The sequence below is a fragment of the Pseudomyrmex gracilis genome, unplaced genomic scaffold (genome assembly GCF_002006095.1).
Source record: "Pseudomyrmex gracilis isolate BER0280 unplaced genomic scaffold, ASM200609v1 scaffold_281, whole genome shotgun sequence".
Lineage (NCBI taxonomy): Eukaryota > Metazoa > Arthropoda > Insecta > Hymenoptera > Formicidae > Pseudomyrmex > Pseudomyrmex gracilis.
In genome coordinates, this window is record NW_018020865.1 from 74383 (window position 1) to 94927 (window position 20545).

A 20545-nucleotide genomic window follows, 5' to 3' on the forward strand; every position below is an offset into this window, starting at 1 on the left:
AATAATAATAACAATAATAATAATAATGATAATAATAATTATTATTATTACTATTATTATTATTATTATTATTATTAATTAAAGGGCCCTCTCATCTTTGTCCTTGCACCGAAGTTTTACCAGTCTTAAAAACGCGCCTGGTGGACAAAATTGAGCGGACAAGTAATGGAAATAGTTATAAATGAGTAACGAAAGTTAGTCAAAATAGTATTACCGTTATATATTTAAATTCTGTATTATATATCCTTACAATACATAGAATATTTAGTGAATAACTCAAATTAATATTTACATTTTTCTACACACAAACTATACCTAACGAAACTGTCAAATAAATGAACGGTCGATTATTCCAATAATAAGAAACGTAAACAAACATAAAGCGTAGTTATCGCTATATAAACGTAAACAAACTATCCGTTTAGTTCAAGTCTAGGCTTTATACAAGGCAGAACAATTAGCAGAAAGTCCGAAAGAAAAGAAATGTCATATCAAGTTCGTCATTTGATTGTTTTGAACTGTCGCAATAGATTGAGTTATTGTGTGATAGCAAAGAAGTACAGTGTATTCAAAAGTGCAACACAAAAAGTTTATAAAAAATATTTATTACACAATACAGTAGAAAATTTAAGAGGTCGCAAACGTTGTACCACTATAAAACAAGATCGGCTAATTATTCGACAATGTCGACAAAATCCAAACATTGCCTCGCGAAATATTCAAGAAACCTTAAAATTAAATGTGTCATCAAAAATAATAAGACGGAGACTATACGAGGCTGGATTAAAATGCTGCAAAAGTAGACGTACATTAATAAAACAAATGCAGAAACATTTAGCGTTTGCTAAAAAATATGTCAACATGTCACTGTCATTCTGGAAAACAATAGTGTGGAATGATGAAAGTAAATTCGAGATGCGGCGATTAAAAACCAAGCAGAAAATGTGGAGAAAGAAAAATAAAGCGTACAAGAAGCCGTTTATAACACCAATGGTTAAATTTGATGGAGAGTTGATGGTATGGGGATGTTTGTCATGGAATGGAGTCGACACTTTAATGCCAACTGATGAAATAATGAATGCCGACAAATATATTGATATAATAAATGAAAATTTAGAAGAAATCGTCTTAAAAATGGATCATGACAAAGAATTTGGTTCAAGATAATGAAAACACAAAAATTTTTTCAAGATGCAAACATTAAATTGCTTGAATGGCCAGCACAGAGTCTAGATCCGAATCTCATAGAAAATTATGGACTGAATTAGACGTAAAATTGTCATTGGAAAAACGGAATAATACGATTGACTGTTTTAAAGCTTTACAATTAGCATTTAAAATATCAGCAAAGATTATATTGAAAACTTAATAAATAGTTTTTCACGACGTTTGGAAGCAGTAATTCAAGCAAAAGACAAACATACTAAATGATAAAAACTACTATTAATCTCACGTTTTGTTATGTGTCCACTTTATTTGTATCTCTTGACAATTTGCAGACTTTTTTTCGTTAAGTATGATTTGTGTATAGAAAAGTATAAAGATTAATTGGAATTATTCACTAAATATTCTATGTACTATAAGGATATATAATATACAAAAACTTAAATATATAACGGTACTATTTCGACTATATCTCATTTATAACTATTTCTACTACGTATCCACTCAATTTTGTTCGCAACTGTATACTGTTATATTAGCATTATTCCTCCTATACTGTTGTTACAGACAACAACCGTGAAACGCGCTGGGCTGTCTTCCGCGTAAGACAGCCCGTTGCATGCTTATTCGCGGATTTTTATTAATTAAGATCTCGTCAGTTATTGCAAATCTCGCGAAGTAAAGGATTTTTTGACTCAGTATAACCTCCTCTATCTGCCCACGAACGATTATTCACATATATAAACTAGTGCAAACTCGCGTTAGAAGTGTAAACTTTTTAACACAGGTATAAAGAAAACGCGGAACGTCTCTGATTGTTTACGCGATACACGTTAAGCAAAAATAATAATGCATGGAATTACAGACATTAAACGTGTACACTAAAGTATTAATAAAGTTTTTGAATAAATAAACAGTTTATATAGAATATACACATTATCACACACATTATATATTACGTGTGCACATATGTTAACTTCTTGTTTTTTTCTCACTTGACATATGAGAGAAGAAAAATAAAGATATAATTTTTATATCTGTCAACCACGCGAAGAGAGAATACACAGACAACAGTGTGCTGACACAAATAAGTAACAAGCTTAAAATGCGACTTTTAGTTATTGCAAGTTTATCGATTTAGTGAATAAATTTACTTAAGTAGTTTATTTAATCAAGTTTTGATATTTAAGCAAAACGGGAGCTGCGTAAATGACACATTTTTTGTGTTAACTTCTGTATGTACACACACACACACACAAAATGTATATGTGCACAGTTTACTACATATTCCTCTGGAATGTAACTCTATGTAAGTGAAAAAAATTTACTTTTATATTAGTTTACACTGTATCTCTCCATATTAGTTTACATTGTATCTATCTTATTTAAGAAAACATAGGTATATAGTCGGACTTAAGACTCACATACTTCCAGTACTCGCTATTGATTGCCATGAAAATCGATGCATCGACTAAAGCCATACGAGTGTCAATCTCAGGGCTTCCGAACTTATCATTGCGAGTTAATTGATACTAGACATGTAACTACACATACATTTATATTCTCTTTAAGTTAAATTTTCTGATAAAAAATTTTAACATTAAATATCGGAAAAACTTAATATACATCCGTTAAAACATGTTTCATATTTTAAAATGCGTTGATCGCGTAATTATCGAGAAAAACGTATTTCGTTTGAATTTGTAAAACGCAATAGAAACATGTTTACAATTTCATCAGCATGCGAAGTAAGCGAGAAAATCTCGATGAAACGAGTATTCATGGAATATCCATCTGCGAGAAAACAGTTGTATCATCTATTACTAACTGTGTTTGCTAAGTGAAGTCTGGAATACATCTTTACAGAGCCCGTTGTTTCTCGAACACAAAGCAAGCAGAAAAAGCAAAGGATCGGTTGCGATGTGCAAAACACAAAGACAAAGCAATAGCAGTCTCGGAGAGGATTGTCTCTGCGTCCACGATTCTACTCTAAGGTCGTGCTGCCGGGTTGGTAATTGACTGCATAAATTTTCCAATGTACCACGACGTACACGTAAACGAAGAGAGAGACCACAATGTGTGAAGTAGAAGAATTGAGATGAGAGTGTGGTACTAAAAAAGAGACGGAAATATATAGGAAGAACAATGAAGAGAGTGATAGAATGGAACACAGAATAGAGTAGAACAAAACGAGAGAGAGACAACGATAGTTTCTTTTAGCGGCACGATTCAAGAGAAGAGAGGTTATGTTGTCGTTGGTGCTCTTCTTCAGTCTTTCCGTTCTTCTTCCGCCGTTTCGCTCTCTCTCTCTCTCTCTCATCTACGTAGACTCGAAAGAGGATCGGCGGCGAGGGACACGAGGGTGTCGGAAGCAGGAGAGTGCCGAGGAGATGGTAGAGGTCCGGGGAATGCTCCGACGAAGAAGAGTGGAGAGAACCATGAGAGTAAGCCGCTTATCAGGGTGGCAGCAGGCAGTATAGGTCCAACCGACGCAGATAGGTGGGTTTCCATGGAAACACGGATCTGTCCGTTAGGTCTCTACGTACCTACGTCCAGCGGCTGCCGCTATCTGTTGTAGGCGTATTCGCGCTACACTAAAGGCCGCAGAGTGAAAGAGGAACAATGATAACGCGCGGGACGACGTGGAAATAGAAAACAAAGAATGGAGAGAAAATAGTACGGGAGAGCGATAGAGCGCGACGACTCGTGCCGCCGAAGACCGCACTTTTATCACTCGTTTGTGAGGCAAACGACTTGTAACCAACCACTATATTTCGCCGCTATACATATATCTGATCGCCAGCATTTCGTGCTTTTTGTGATTCATGTATCGTTTTTCAAGCAATTTCTATAAACGTCAAAGTGTTTGAAGCACTGTTATATTCTCATCTCTAACACACTTAGTCATTGTAGAAAATATATATATATATATCTCTCTTTTTTTGCGACAACTGAAACTATCTCTCATGTATAACGTTTAATAACAAAGAAGATGTTTACTAGTAATGTTGATCCAAAAAAACGTTTACAATTATAAGAAGAAAAACAGCCTTTTACTTCTAGACAAAAGATAATCTTCGCAGTGTAATTAATATCAATACGATTAAATGGAACACATCGTAAGTGATTACAGGCGTCGTCTTGATTTGTGCCAATTGGGTGTTGCGCTCGATGGCTTTTGCTTTAAATTATAACTACGTAATAATATATTTCAATGAGAACGCAATGGAAATGTCGATTTCATGTCGCATAATATGTGCCGCACGTCAATATTTATTATGCAATCGTGCAGACGAGGAGGGAGCCGAATTGACAAAAGAGCGATAGATTCGAGCGGGAAAACTTGTCACAGGAAAGAATGTGCAAACGTAAAACTCCCTTTAAAGAGCCGTCTACAATAGAAGTAAGCAATATAGAGTGAGAAGTAAAGTTCTTAGAGTTATTTTATTTTTATCTACACAATTAATTATTTCGCGTCTTTTAACACGTTTCTTTCATTAGCTAACAGTAAGGCAGTAGGCAGTGCGAAATGGGAATTGCCCATTTTCTTACTCCCGTTTTTACTTCACCGAGAACAGTTTATTCTCTACAGCTTTACTACCTTTATTGTAGACGGCCTATAAAATTCATGTTTTGCTGCTGCAGGATACATGGGAATCGCGTCACATGGGTTTTCACCCTTTTCCCGTTCGAGATGTTTGTTGTTGCAGAAAAATTATTCGTCCACTTAACTTTCTCTAGCTTGTAGCGCAAACGCCTTGCCGTATATAAATAAACATATTGTCAATAATTTTCTCTTGCGAATTGTTAATTGATGGGGAACAAGAAAATATTGTGCCTGTCGAAACCGCGAGACGTAGGTAATACACATACCGTGCGTTGAAAAACGCGCGTTGTTGTTAAAAGTCCGGCTGAATAGTTTTCACACAAGACAGTTTATACAAGATATTTATTTTTCTAAGAAAGATATTTGCAATGTATCTGTCGTTACAGGGATTTCTATTATATAAATTTTTTAAAACATTAAAAAAAGAAATGCTCTTTGTGTTAATAAATTAAATAACTATAATGTATGTTATGTATGTTTAAAAGAATAATTTGACTCACACTTAAGAGTTTTGACGTGGCTCAGCATTAATAATTTTAAATTAATTTTTTTTTTAAATTAATTTGCAATTAGATTATATAAAGTTTAAATTTTATTTAATTTATAATTGGAAACTGGATATCGTATAGAGAGAAATACTACATTCTATATTACGCCGTCGAAAACCTGCGCGATATCCTTATGTCGATGAGCTTGTCAGTTCGGTGCGATTTCAATCACTCAATTAGGCATCAAGTTAAAGGCGGCACGTGCGCTGACACGTGCTGCATTCTTGTTGTTATCAAGTGGCCGCGAAATGACGAAACGTAACGAGAGAATCGCTTCTATAGTGACGCGTGTCATGGCTAAATTGAGTAGGCGGGTGTGGAGAGACCAAACATAAATCCAGACCTAATTGCAAGACAAACACTCAAAGCTGAGTGAAATGTCGCGTACGGTGTGACATCGACACTAGCTCCCGGAAATCTCGCACTTCTTCGTTTTTATTTCTTCTTTTTTTTTTTTTTATCTTTTTTACCGCAATTTCTTGAAGAAATTATGCTTTCTATTATTGATACGGCAAAATTGCAATATTCATTGCGTTTATTCAAGTTCTTATTGATTAAAATTTTCTTATATGAATATTGTCATATTGGAACTGTTGATATACAAATTTTATCATTGTGTGGAAAATTAGTTAATTGTGTTTAATTGAAGTGAAACAGAACACACAAGGTTTTCTTTTTCCAAAAAGTACTATTCAACACTCGTCATATTATCGTTATATATAAGAAGAACCGAATAACTTTTTGAGAATGGACGTTGCGAGAAAGAATGTTGGAATATTGCAACGCGAAACTTATCTGATTACTCATTTGTTCTGGACGCCAATGGTATTTTGTTGCGTACTTTATATACACACACACACACACGCTTATATCCGAGATTTAGATTAAATTGTCACATGAGAACGGCTACGCGCGCATCACACACACACACACACACACACATACATATCTTTTTATTCCTCTTCTGCTTCCATTAGAGAATAACTATTTCTCTTTTTTAACAATGTTGCCTTTTTTAGTATAATTTCCTAGTAAGTGCAACTCTTTTATCAAACATTTTTATTAAAAAAATAAATTATATAAAAATATATTAAAAAATGTAATTTTTTATAACAGAAAGTTGTATAATATGTGTATAATATATAAAAAACATTTAGAACATCAATATATGCGAGCACAAAAGAAATAGAAAAATTGTAATAAAAGTTGTTTACTAATTGGCCACAAAAAAAGAAATCTCAAGCACGGAAGCAGCAGACTGCTGAAAATAACATGATTTTAGTTTCTCATCTTGAGCCTTCGGCATTGCGATCACACGGTGGTCACGTTGTAAACGCAAAGTCGGTCAAATGTTTTCGTAGCTGATGGCCTTTTAGAATTCCCTCTTCTGTCACCGCCCGCCACGTGCTGTCATCCCACGGTTTCACCCTCTCTCCCCTACTCTCAATAATCCAATTCTATGCCCTTGTCTCCATATAGCAGTCTATTCGCGTTTTAGCTTTTAATTAATTTTTGATTTTGTGCCCGATTATATGCCGCCTTTCACTCTCTTTCCTCTTCGTCAGCAATATCTGATATCTATGGATATCAAAGTAGTTTTTGATCTTGTTTGTTTATCTTATAGTTCTTTGACGTTAAGTATTTTTTTATTTGCAACTTAACATAAGTTTAAAACATTTGTAGCATTGCGACAACGATTAAGACATCGTCGATTTTCCATAGTTTTCACAATATTATTCTAAATAGATATTCTTTCTTTCAATAATCTCTGACTCCCATAAGAGCAATAGTAATGTAGTTGTAAAACAAAATTGTTAAAAGTAAAATATAATCATGTACTATTTTATCAGCCTTTTTATCTAATTTTTTTCATCATGAAGATAAATCTAATAGTTACGAAGTGTACATGCCAATTCTCAAACTTACAAGTGAAAATAATATCGCACTATATGTACTTGTTTTAAAGAGATTTTTTCCTGAGTCGGAATGACACAGATAAAATCGCGATTAAACGATAATAGAAATTTTACATGTCGCGAGAAGTGAGTTTGTTAATCAGTCGACTGTTTACGTATGTATAATTATGATTAATTATAAATGTCCCGGTAGGTATATCATAGATATGTTGTGTAAAGAGATAAATTCCCGCGTCGTATTTCAGTGGTAACGACTTTCCGACGTTATCTAAATCAGACATGCGTTTGTTTGTATTATAATTTACCGTGCACGCTTTCACGTGGGATTTTTAGATACGCTGTGGAACAATAAGTAACAATATGTTAACACAAAAGTTAATTATTTTCGCGTACTTTGTTACGCATTGTTAAATAACATACTTCATTAACGTAAATATATCTAATTGTTATCAAATAAATAACATACATTATTCAACAGACAGATTTTTCTTGATATTTTATGTGTAGACATTAATTGTTAATTGTTTTAAATTGCTAAGTATGCGAAACGTCATGAGCGCGACAATTAACAATGTAATATATTTTTTCAATAATATACAGAGTCATCTGAAATATAGTCTAAAGTTAGATAAGTATAGAAGCATTTGTGAATTGCGCTGTTGAATTATGCGTGAAAAAGAAAGAGAAGGAAATTACCATGAAATTCTGTTAGAGGTCCATTGACTTGTGCGAATCTCAACGAAACGGCGAAACGCGGGGCGCGGAAGAATCCAATAAACGTAAAACGAATTTGCTATTAGGGTCGCGTCTGATCTCGTTGCGGGCCAATGAGGCGAAGCAACCCTTATATCAACCCTCCCGGTATCGCGTCTCGCTGACGATAATAAATCGAATCATACTCCGAGAATCAGCGGGTGTTTGCCAACCCATTAGGATCGCTTAGCCAACTGTGTTTCTCTCTTCGAGGCGCGATACAGTTGTCAAGGATTTTCGTTAGCACATTTAAATCAATCGAAACATTCATGACAAATTCCAATATATTTCTAAACCATGAAAATTAGGTATTTTCGGATTTTAATTAAAGTTTCGAATTATTATACAACGAATATATCTTTGTTAATTTCGAGTTGCGTCACATTGCATCGGACAAAAGCGCACGACAGTTTCCTTTGATAGAACTCGGTGTGTCAAGAAGGCGAAAGCCATAATCGGTGAGTTATTGTATAAATACTTAGTTTCACCAAGTTGATAGGAAAGTCTGTCGTTACTGGTAGCACCTACAAGACGACGCCCACTCAACAATCAGAGCATCTTCTTGGTATCTGTATTCTCTTTCTTTTGCCAAGGCCAGTGGATCGAGTGACTATAAACACACAAAAAAACTTTCAGTCAAATAGGATATATTCAGAAAGCAAATGATTCAATAACGCGTAATGATAACAGTAAATTGAAGAATATAAACGAATCCTTTTTTTCATTTATATTGCACTTATCAACAATCTATTCAAATTTTAGTTTTCTCTTTGTCTTATCGATAATAGACAAAAAATCTACATATTAAATAGCGGAAATAATTATTTTTAATCCGGGAATGTTTATATTCTATCTTATAGAATCGAGAATCAATGGCAAATCCTTGCCGGGAACGGCGAGATACATATCTCATAGATCGAATGATCGCGGGGTGTGCCACACGAAGCGATGGCGGTACTTATAATTCCGACCACCGTGGAGTTTGTACATTGTGCTCGCTTGCAACGCAATCTATTCCGAGGATCTACCGCGCTGCTGCCATGCTGGTAGCCCACTCAACCAGTTCGTTAGCCAATCACGCAGGTATCGTCGTCGTCATTCGTCGTCATCTCGGTTTCTACGAGCCAGAGAAGAAAGCGTTGCAAGAGATGCAATCGATAGGTACACAGGACGCTGTTTTGTCCTGCTAGGTGCCGCTTATTTCTTCGAAGAATTTCTGTTGCTTTCGTTTTGTTACCGATTTTCTCAACTGTGTCGTTAAGGTTTTAGAGAGTCTTAAACTTGCTTTAAAGTTTAAATTTATTTCACTATTAACAGATGTTGTTTGCACAAGGAAAAGCACATATAATCGTTTTTGGTAACTGTATTGAAATGCGTGTCAAAACTGTAGGTACATGAAAGGAGACGATTTTGTACATATATGTTAAATGTGAGATATTTGTGTATGACATTATGTTGTGATTTAGGAGCTTAGAAGTTACTTTAATTGTTATAAGTATTTATTTAATTTTTTTAACACACACTCAGATAATCTGCGCACAGCTTTTGAAAGTTATCTTAAAAGTCGTTTTTTCTCTATTGCAGTGTGCTCATGCGACTTTAAATTGCTGCTTTGTCTTTTTGTTCTTTTTCGTATCTTTCCTCACTGGCGCAAACTTTCTCCTTTTTGTGTCACGACGATGCAATCCTTTTTCTTAAACACGTCGTATCCGATGAGTAGGGTCTTCAGTATGGCGGATAAGAGAAATGAAAAAGAGAGAGCATTGATCGTTTTGTAAACAGTTGCCTCGCGCGAGTCTCTCCAGTCTTAACCTGACAATTACAAACGAATAGTATATACGTCGCGAGACAAAGCTTCACCATCAATTTCTTATAAATAACTTCCTCTATTATTTTATTTGTCTCACATGATTGTCGATCATTCGTGGCTGTAAAATCAAACAAAAATCTTTTCCTTGAAAAACATTTCGCAAATTGAAGGTTTTATAAAGATTAGAACACATTTAATTGTGTGTATTTAGATAATTACTTATATTTTTTTTCTTTTCCTTTTAACATCGCGATTTCTTCGCACAAAACAAAAAAACACGAAAATTCGCATAAAATTTATACGTCACGTGGAACCACCGGAGAGTCGACGATTCTCTCGATCACCAGATTCCACCGTTTCGCGTTTGACTTTACGATCCGGCTTCCAATCTGGAGACACTGGCGAGAGCCACGATTTTCCTGGCAATCTTTTTTTATTAGTTCGCGACGAGAGAACACGTCGTTGCAGCCGCAGCGAACCAGCGGGAGCCGGCATTTTCAGCAGCTGTAGAAGCGAAGCGTGACTTCGGTCTTCAGTTCTCTAGATGTTCGTATATTCCGGGGTGTACTCTCCTTCTCCCTTCTTCTTCCTCCTCTTCTTCCTCCTCTTCCTCCTCTTCTGCGCTCTCCTCCTCACTCCTGTAACCCCCTCATAAGCGGATTACGTGGGTCCCGAAACGAGCCAAGCGAGGCTCGATGGCACGAGGAAGGTAACGTGGAGTGGGTTGTAGGGGGAGCTGTTCAAAATTACGCTATCGCGGCCTCACAACGTTCATACCTCTCTCTCTCTACGTCGATCTCCCCGTCGTTACCGCGTGGTAACCAGGCGTGGCAACAACCCTTCGTCTTTGTAAAAGACATCGCAAGCGCTCCATATTTCAAAATATCATTGATGGCCGTTTATTCGGCTCGATTGACAGACATATTGAGTTTCTGGACACGTCGATGTTCGTCTCGCAAAGATAATTCACTGCTGATTCTATTTTTTCGTTAGTTTCCTTTTGTATTGAAAATTTATTTTAAAATGTATTTTCTTTTTCAAAAAATATCTTTAAGTATCTATAATATATACATATATATATATATATATAAATATTGTATTTTTTTAGATAAAGAAAGAATTTTTCACATGCTAAGAAACACCAATTTTCGAGAGGATTTTTATAAAGAAAGTTACTGGTTTTATGTTTTATTTTATGTGTTATTGGTTTTACAAAATAATAAATATACTAGATGAAAGTGCATCTTATAAATGTACTTGTAATTTTTTAATTGGTTTGACAAAAATTACTTTAAATTTAGTGCATATAATTTATTTATTTGACATTTTGCATCAACCTATGTTTATTTTACGATTTTATTTACTCATTTTATAAATTATATCTGCTTAAAATCTAGAAAGTCTTTACACAGTCTATTTATTACTATTTATTGTTACCTAATCTTCAAATTATTATTTCTTAGAATATAATTGGTTATTATTTTTATCTGGTTTTTTTATAGCATATTCACATGTGTTAATTATTGTTGCGTCGGATTCTTACAAGCAAAAGAATTTCTAAAAACATGCAAAAAATTCTCTTTTACACACACGCACGCTACCATTCGCTAGGTTTTATGCAGAGATATACAACCCTTGACTTCCATTTCGCATTAGAGTACTATCAAATAGTTTTAACAAACTCGTATTGATTTTATAATCAATGTATGAAAGGCAAATAATGTATTTTACTTATTGTAAAACAGTTTTACAGGCAGTTTTACGAGTAGTACTTGTAATGTAGATACCTACACGGTAAAATAAAATTTCACGCCGAGTTTCACGGAATGCAATAATTATAATAACAGGCGCTTTCTTTTTTTATGTTGCAGGAATGAATCAACGCAAACAGCGTCGCGAGAGAACGACTTTCACAAGAGCTCAGCTGGATGTGCTCGAGGGACTATTCTCGAAAACGAGATATCCGGACATCTTTATGCGAGAGGAAGTTGCCGTCAAAATTAACCTGCCAGAGTCACGAGTCCAGGTATAATTGTTTTATAACGTTTTTCTTTCCTCTTTTTATATTCTTGGAATTTTATTGCTCCTGGAATATCGCTCTGGATATATGTATAAATAACGGTGGAAGATGGGAAAGAGATTTCCTGATCTTTCAGTGAATAAATCGCACTCTGCAAGTTATCTAGGATTGTTATTACAGTCAATTTTGCGTACGATTATATTAACGTAATGTTTAATGAAATTTCTCACGCGTCGAGTGCACAATGTATATGGTTATATTTCAATTCGCGACAAAAACGAGAGCAAAGAAAAGCGAAAAGAGGCGAGAAAAGAGAAAAGAACAAAAGCAAAAAATAGAGAGAGAGAGAGAGAGGAGACAAAAGTTGCGTTTCGTGCTCTGGCAATCACAAGCGAGATTTAAGGTATTTACACAGTGCGATGTTCGCGCCCTACGTCGTTCCATTTCGCCATTGTCCCAGCCCCGCTGCCTTGTACATTGATAGATGTGCCGACGAGCTCGTTGACGCTTTTATTGTGGTTCCGTGACATCTTTATCTCGCGATAGGGCGTTACCAAGTCACGATCGCGACTCGAGAGATTTTAAGCTCGTGTTTCGAATTTTGAGCTTTCACTGTACACTCAACCCCTATCATTAAAATTGAACATTTAAAGAAAAATCTCGCGCGAATATAAAAGCAACAAATTGTCACTTCAATCACCGAATAAAAATAGAACATTTTCTAATAAATTTCTCATTTAACAATTAATTACTTCCTATTTAAGCTTTATATTTGGGAGTATTTATTGAAAATGTAGTTCGCGTTACTTGACTTGAAAGAGATATCTATGTTTGTACATTTTATATAGCTTTTTTACAATATTTTTTTGTAAAATGTTTTTGCGGCTTTATTCCGTGGATTTTGCTTCTAGCTTCGTTTGCTTGTTTCCTGAGTTTGTTCGGGTCATCGACGATTCACGCAGTGAATATCTGTTATCGCGGTATCATAACCAGCGCGTCCCGTCGGAATCGTGAAATATATAGGACAAAAGCGTGGAAATTCAGCGCCAGGATGCGCCGAGTTTCCGTGTGAAGTTAAGCCGCCGTGAATAGCAATGCAACTGCGAAAGGGTGTGTCGTCACACGGAACATGCGTGTAGTGTACGTGCACTAATACAGAATGGAGTCAGTATGCGCGGGATGTGTATAGATATGTGTACATATACGTACGTACGTACATTATATATGTGCAAAGCAGCACAACTACGCGAACGAATAATATCTGAAGAAGGGACGCTATCTGAAAGTTTTAAAGGCAGAGGGGTGTTGGAAAGGTAGAAAATGGGGAGAGAGAGAGAAAGAGAGCAGAGGGTAGAAGTCTGATGGAGACCATAGGTACACATATAGATAGAGGTACACATAGTAGCGCGGCGTGCAACATATCGTTGATTTGTTCCTGGATTATAGCCCCTGCTCTATCTCTCGCTCGCGAGAGTTCTATATGCGCGCTTCTCTCATTGAGAGAACCAGGCAGCTGCGTGCGACGCGACTGACGCGGTATAGCGTCTCTGAATACGATTCCGCGTTCGTCGTCACACCGTTTGTTACCGACTCGAGAATAGATTGAAAAATAATAAAATATTGTCTTATGAAAGAAACTGGCCGAGTTCTCTCTAAAGTTCTGTGTAGACAATAAAACTGTCGCGAAATTGTTGGACCGTTTGTAATCCTCAGCATGAGTACGAACTCTGAGATTTCTTGTCTTGCAGAAATTCCGATGTTGAAAATCCGCGATGTAAATTATACCGAGAGTTGTGCAACAATATTAAGTGGAAATGTTACTCAAAAAATGTTTTTTCTTTATAATCGATTGAATATAAAACATTTTATGCATATTTTTCACGACAGGCTTTTGAATATATTGATAGATTTATCCTTTTGAATTTCAACTATTTCAACTATATAGCTTTGAGCGATTTGTTAACACATTATTGTTTAAAAACACATCATTGTTTTTAAAAACAATAATCACATAAACACGATTACTTGAGTGTAAAAATATAAAAAGGATGTTATCCAGAGGCAACTGGACCTCATATAACTTTATTTTAAAAAGGTTGTGTTTATTATTACATATTTTCAGTTTAAATATTTATAGAATGTAACAAAGCCTGTTTAGTTTGTTGAAATCATGAAATGAGTAACCATTGGAACGTCAACGCGAGCAGAATGCTCATCACGTTCGCATTAGCGAACAACGTGCTCTCTCGCGCGCTGTTTTCTCCATCAATCGTGCGTGTGCGTCAGACGACACATATCCCGATTACTATCACCGTGAGGGGTCATATTAATAGTACAAATAAGAAAATATATTTGTCATAACAGAGTGTCAAAACGCAGCTGCATCGCCTCCCTCTGACCATTGGGGCGGTTTTCCACTCGCTGAACGTAAACCAGATGGTGGCGCAATTTGCACCTCGCTGACGGTCTCTCGTGTATATGGGCGTGAAACCGGCAGTGGTTGTCCCCAGGGGTTCCTGGATGCCATCGCGGTCTGTTTGGTTGGTTTTCGGGATATCTCTCTCTTTCTCTCTCTCCCCTATCTCCTCTTACTCCCTTCCTCTCGTTCTTGCTTGCTGTCTCTGAAGGGGGTGTCGTTGTGCAAACACACCACTATAATGGGATTGCTCTCTGTCTACCACGCTATCTCCGACGTAGATTCATCTTTCTCGTTCTTTCAGCGGTTCGGTTTCTTTGATACGCAATATTCACGCACATCACCGTGCCCAACAGATTTTCGCATCCTATTGCACGGTGCGGAGGATGACTTTTGCAAAACGAAGAAAGTCTCATTGTGACAAAGAAGCAGAATTACTGTAAGGAAGCAGGAAAATGGCTTGCGACGTAGTAATTATGTCCTCTTTGAATCATCACACACATACATCCCGACGTTGATAAATATAAATATAAAAAGATATACAAAATTTCTCACACAATCGTTCTTATGTGTTTCATATGGACTGCAATAGAAAGGAACTTATAGATATCTATATTTATTGAAAGCGCTTCAAGTTCTCTCTCTCTCTCTCTTACTCTTACTGTTATTTGATAATTCGATATCGCCACAATAAAAATAAAAGACAATTTGATTGCTTGGTGAACGATTGATGTCTCCGTCTATTCTTTCAGCATCAAGACAAAAAGATTCTGCACAGCTCTTCGATTTCTACTTCGACCGACGTACGCACGACATTGGCCGTACTGCTCAAAATCCTACGCTTCGGCGATTCGCGCTCTCCGTAACAACTGTTTCAATACCACCGATAATAACAACAACGATGACGGGACCCGCTTTTAAAGGCGCGGGCATAGATTCATAGGATCGCACCCTTGGCCACATTGTGCCCCGGAGGGATTATAGGGGAACGCATGAGGGGGAGTATTACGAGGGTGGGGAAGGGAAAAGGGACGATCTCAACGCACTCGTAAGCTTGCGGCCTACGAGGGGTTGCTTTTTGTCCTCCTGCCGTTCTTCTGTCCTTTTTTTCAGAGAAAAACTCACGTACATATAACGCAAATCTTTCGTATATTTGTGTGTGTGTGTGTGCGTGTGTGTGTGTATCTTGTATTTGTAGTATAACGTATACCATGAGAAAGTCTTACATGTACACGTTATTCCGCGCATATTCATATATACGATATACACGCGCACACATTTGCACGTAAAACCAATATTCCATCTCACAATGGGGTGAAAACAACTCTACGACGGACTGCGATTCGCGCATGCGTACCGATGGAACGCTGTAGTCACGCCGAGAATCCTATGGGATGCTTCAATACACACGTATCGTGACGTCGCGCCTGATACACGCGCCCCTTTACGTAAGGCCTTCCCTCCGAGTCTGTGTTATTGTTGCGATTTAATGAAATGTTACGCCCGTTCGCCCGCGATTACTTTTCCATTGCGCCGATTAACTCTCCATTCGCCTGGTCTCGTCTCTCAAGGCAGGACAGTAGGACACTTTTTTCCCCTGATGATCCTCCCTATATGGCTTCCGTCGGAGAGAACCTCTCACAGGAGAATTTTATATCTATTTTATATCTCATTTTGGAAGTTTCCGATATATCATATGATGCCTATCGGGAGAAGTCCATTGATTTCCTAAGCATATTTTTTGTGTCTTTGCAAATCTACAAAATATTACGATACAAATAATATTATACACAGATGATACAATACGCGGATATATCAAAGTAATGTGGATGTCCTTGTTTTGAAATCTGTTACAATTATCTTGTTAACTTATGGTATTTCCCGTCGTTGTTCTGTTCTAGGTATGGTTCAAAAATCGCCGAGCCAAGTGCAGACAACAACTTCAGCAGCAACAGCAGCAGCAACAACAACAGCAGCAGCAGCAACAACAACAACAGCAACAACAACAACAACAAACTCCTCCATCAAAAGGTTCACCTAGATCAAACAGCAGCAGTACCGGCAACAGAATATCCACAAGTTCGTCAACGACGCCGAGCAGGCGATCTTCGCCCGACTCGCCCGTGCAAGGTAGAGAGGCGCCAGTTTCAGGTAATTCACCCATGTCAACACCACTTCTATCGACATATCCTCGAGTCGGGACAACACCAACCGGCGGTAGCGGCGCCAATAGCAATCTAACGACCCCGTCACCACCGCTGACACCAAGTTCTAATCAACTGCAACCGTCGTCATATCCGCCAGCAATGAATCAAATTCATCATGGTGAAACGTACGGCTTTACTTGGAGTTCGGCTGCGTCCGCTTCTATGAATCACAGTCAATACGCCGGTCAGAGTTACAATGCTTACACTCAGGCTCCGTACAGCGGCGATTACTACCAAGCGCAGATGCCTCATATACATCACAGTCCGCAGACGAACTATCATCATCCACAATATCATCATAATATGACACTTACTTCCACGTCGCACTTGACTAGTCATCACTTGAATCCGGTGACTAACCAGACTCAAGCAGTCAGTAATGATATAGCTGCTGCTGCTGCTGTCGCTGCGGCTGCGTCCAGTGAAGACTCTTACATTCTGCCCGATCAAAAGTATCCGCCATTGGCATAGCGGTCCAGCAGGTCCTCTGGGATCTTTCAACGGAGTCAAGAAACTACAGCGACCAGCTCTTCTATGTCCTATCGTTGGCGATTGAACACAGCAATTTGTCAAGGTACCAACGGTCACCTTGACTCTGACGACAATTGAGTATTTTCTTGTATCCAGCTCTGCAATGCTCTTGATGTAGATAGATTATATTACTGCCAGCTTCAAATTATACGTATAATTTGTTATCTGCATGTTTCTTTGTCAATGTTTCTTGCGACTTCGTTCTTATATATACAAGAGTATTTTAAAACAAATAATTATTGTAAAAAACTCCATTACAGAGTTAATTGCCAAAAGTTTTAGATATCGTATAATTGTTTCTTAAGATTTTATTATGCGTACATATAAAAATTTTACATTTTGTATGTTTTTATTATTTATACATACCCGAAAAAAAATTGCTCTTGAATTAAGATTTTTTTGAGAGAAAATGTAAGTCTTTTATATATATGTAGATATTTTATATACTTGAATAAAGACAAGCAAGAAATGCAAATTATAAATATGGACGTGACCATTGAGTGATATCTATTAATTAGAAAATAAGCTTATTTTTAAGAAAAAACTAGAAAAGATAAAAGAATTATGAAAAAATAATCTTAAATTATTTTTATTTTATGTTACATGACACAATCAGATCTCGTTTTAATGTTTAACCTAACCTAACCTAACCTAACCTAACCTAACCCTAACCTAATATCTACCATTCTTTCATTCTTGGGATGTGTGTAATCAGTTATACTCTAAAATTCAGTTACAAATAATACAAGTAATTGTTACATATACATACTTAATCCCTTATAAGGGATAAAGTTCCCCATAAAGTTAATACCTTTATTACACATGTCAGTGTGCTGTAAGCATTTAATTATTTACTTTTATAATCACTTCTTAGAGATATTGACTTAGTAATTTGCAATTATATTATTTTATCAAGACTTGTGTATTTTTTTATTTCACATACATAATGACAACCACTATGCCGGCCTACATGTTGCTTGAATTTTTCCGTGATGAAAGAGTTAAAAAAATATTTATCACTGCCGTTTTTATCATTAGTATTATCGTTGCAATTCTTATTGTATCATTACGATTGACATCGTATAAATAAATAATCCATATCATAAGTACGGCTATAGTAGTCGGAAAATTTGTAAATAGAAAATGATGAGTAGAATTGTATGTGAATGTTGTTAATGAAAGAGAAAGAAAGAAAGAGAGAGAGAGAGAGAGAAGTGTCTGTTAAAAGATTTCAAAAATTAAACATCCTCAGAATGTAAAATAAGAATTACCTCGCCAGAGAGTCTTATTATGTACTTTGTTTTTTTTCTATAATGTCTTCTTCGCCTATTAGAAAAACTCGAACTATGTCAAAAAAGTGTACATTGCGCTTTTTTGCGCGATAACTTAATTAGTATAATGTCTTCACTTTTTAAGAAGAAAGAAAAGTATGTATGAAAAAATGCCTATTCTTAAGTTACTCGTGAATGTATATTTCGTGTATATTATCTAATGTATATTAACCATAAATCGCGCGCGCTTAGAAAATATATATGTATAATTAAAGAACTAAAAAAGAATATTATTAAGATTGATAGAAAAAGAACGTAATCGACATGTTATAGCACATATATATGTATATATAATAACTGATATATAATATTAATTTGATATATACTATATATACAGGGTGTCTGACAACAAATGAAAAAAACAAAGTTTGTAAGTAGATCGGGTCAATTTGAACAGAAGTTATTTACCATTTTGCAAAATTCGCAATAGTCATTGAGATATGAATTAATAAATGTGAGCCAATAAACGCGCGGAAGGCGATAATCGGACTCTATAGACGTGTACAATTGTCAGTTGTTAAGAAAAATGGTTTATCTCATTCATAATGTAATAACGAGAAGCGAAGTAAACAAACAAGCGCGGCGCGAACTCAGCTTCTTGCGATCTCGATATTAGGCAGTACGCAGCGGTATCTTTCGCTCGCGCCGCTGCTTGTTGCGTATCGCCGAATATCGCCCGATCTTACGCGCGTAAAGGTCATCACACATAAAATTACATAAGAACATAAGACGTAGCCGCAAGAAAATTGACCAATCAGAATATATCCTACTGTCCCACAACTTTCGGACGTAAATTTTGGATTGGTTAATTTCTTTACAACTACGTTTTATGCTCTTACGTAATTTTATGTGTGATGGCCTTTAAGACAGTCCGGCACATTGCGCGCTCACGGTGTTACCCGTAGCAACGTATAGGAGGAGCCAATATGTATACAACAGCATATACTACAACATATACATAATAAAAGGTAACCGCGCGAAGCGCGCCGGACTGTCTTATGCGCGTAAGATAGCCCGATGCATGCTTAGAGTCGAAGCACAGATTTTTGCATAATGCATAACGCATTTGACATGAAAGAATCAACCAATCAAAGCCTTCTAGAACAAAAAGTAGGGATGAAAATGAAAAGCTGGATTGGTTGATTTTCTTATGTCATGTGCGTTATTGCATTATGCAAAACTCTGTGCTTTGGTTTTTATTCGCGGATCTTAGTTAATTAAGATTTCGGTAACTATTGCGAATCTCGCAAAATGACATAGTACTTTTTGACTCAGTTTTACTCTTTTCACGAGAGATGTTAAAGTAATTGTCGGACACTCTGTATATAGCTAAGTTTGTAATAATACGATGCAAATGTACATAAACATATATCTCTTGTAAGATACATGATTGTTTTATCATGTGCAAAGAGAATCTTCCTACGTCAAAAAAAAAATATCACATATTATTAATAAGTGGTTTTAATTACTTTCCCAATTTTCTATTTTATAATTTCTCTAATCCTTATCGAATGTATCCATCGATAACACTTAACACAATTAACACTTTCCATAATTATTCTAAATTGAAATTTTATTACTTCTACGTGTTCTGATATGCGCATTATATTTTGAACTGTATCTGCGATACATGCACGTACAAAGAAATTACTTGTACATGTATCTCTATTTGAATCTAGCAGCTTTATAGATTGCGAGCGCCGCGGTTCTTATTAATTACATTGATGTTCGCAAGACCCTATCGCCGCAGGCTGCAATTCTGCTAATGCACTTGGAATTAATTAATGTCAAAGCGACCACGCTTCGTTATTCGAGCGGTCGCATATATATTGATCTCGAGCGAATCATTAAGCATGTATTAATTACAAACTCGTGGTCGTGCTATAATCGCAATACAACGTCGTCGCGATGCTTGAGCACTCCTCGGTGTCTAATCTATATTTCTGTTACGTAAAACTATGAATCGAAATAGATTTAGACAAGTAGTTTTCCGATTAATTTCTATATTGAGAGAGATCTAAGTCAACTTACGATATCTTTATAAAAATGTTTTTTCCAATTACACATCTGCTTTTAATTACATCTGCTTAATTACATTTAATTATCAGGAGAAGAAACTAGAACAAAAGAATGCGTATGTATATCATACGGTTATAAAAATGTGTATGTGTATAATATTATTGACAAAAAGAGGCCATATATCGCGCCGATTATAATCTTAATCATTAAAATAATATCTCGT

At 36.2% G+C, this 20545-nt stretch overlaps 1 protein-coding gene across 1 annotated transcript in view; it reads left to right on the top strand.

Annotated features, from left to right (window-relative positions):
• LOC109859748 (putative uncharacterized protein DDB_G0291608) overlaps positions 1–17315 on the top strand; it is a 64083-nt gene extending 46768 nt beyond the window's left edge. Inside the window, exons 4-5 of the mRNA XM_020438286.1 lie at positions 11670–11824; positions 16136–17315. Coding sequence (XP_020293875.1) covers positions 11670–11824; positions 16136–16912 — 932 coding nt within the window. The 3' untranslated portion in view covers positions 16913–17315. The remainder of the gene's footprint in view (positions 1–11669; positions 11825–16135) is intronic.
• Positions 17316–20545: the final 3230 nt, after the last annotated feature.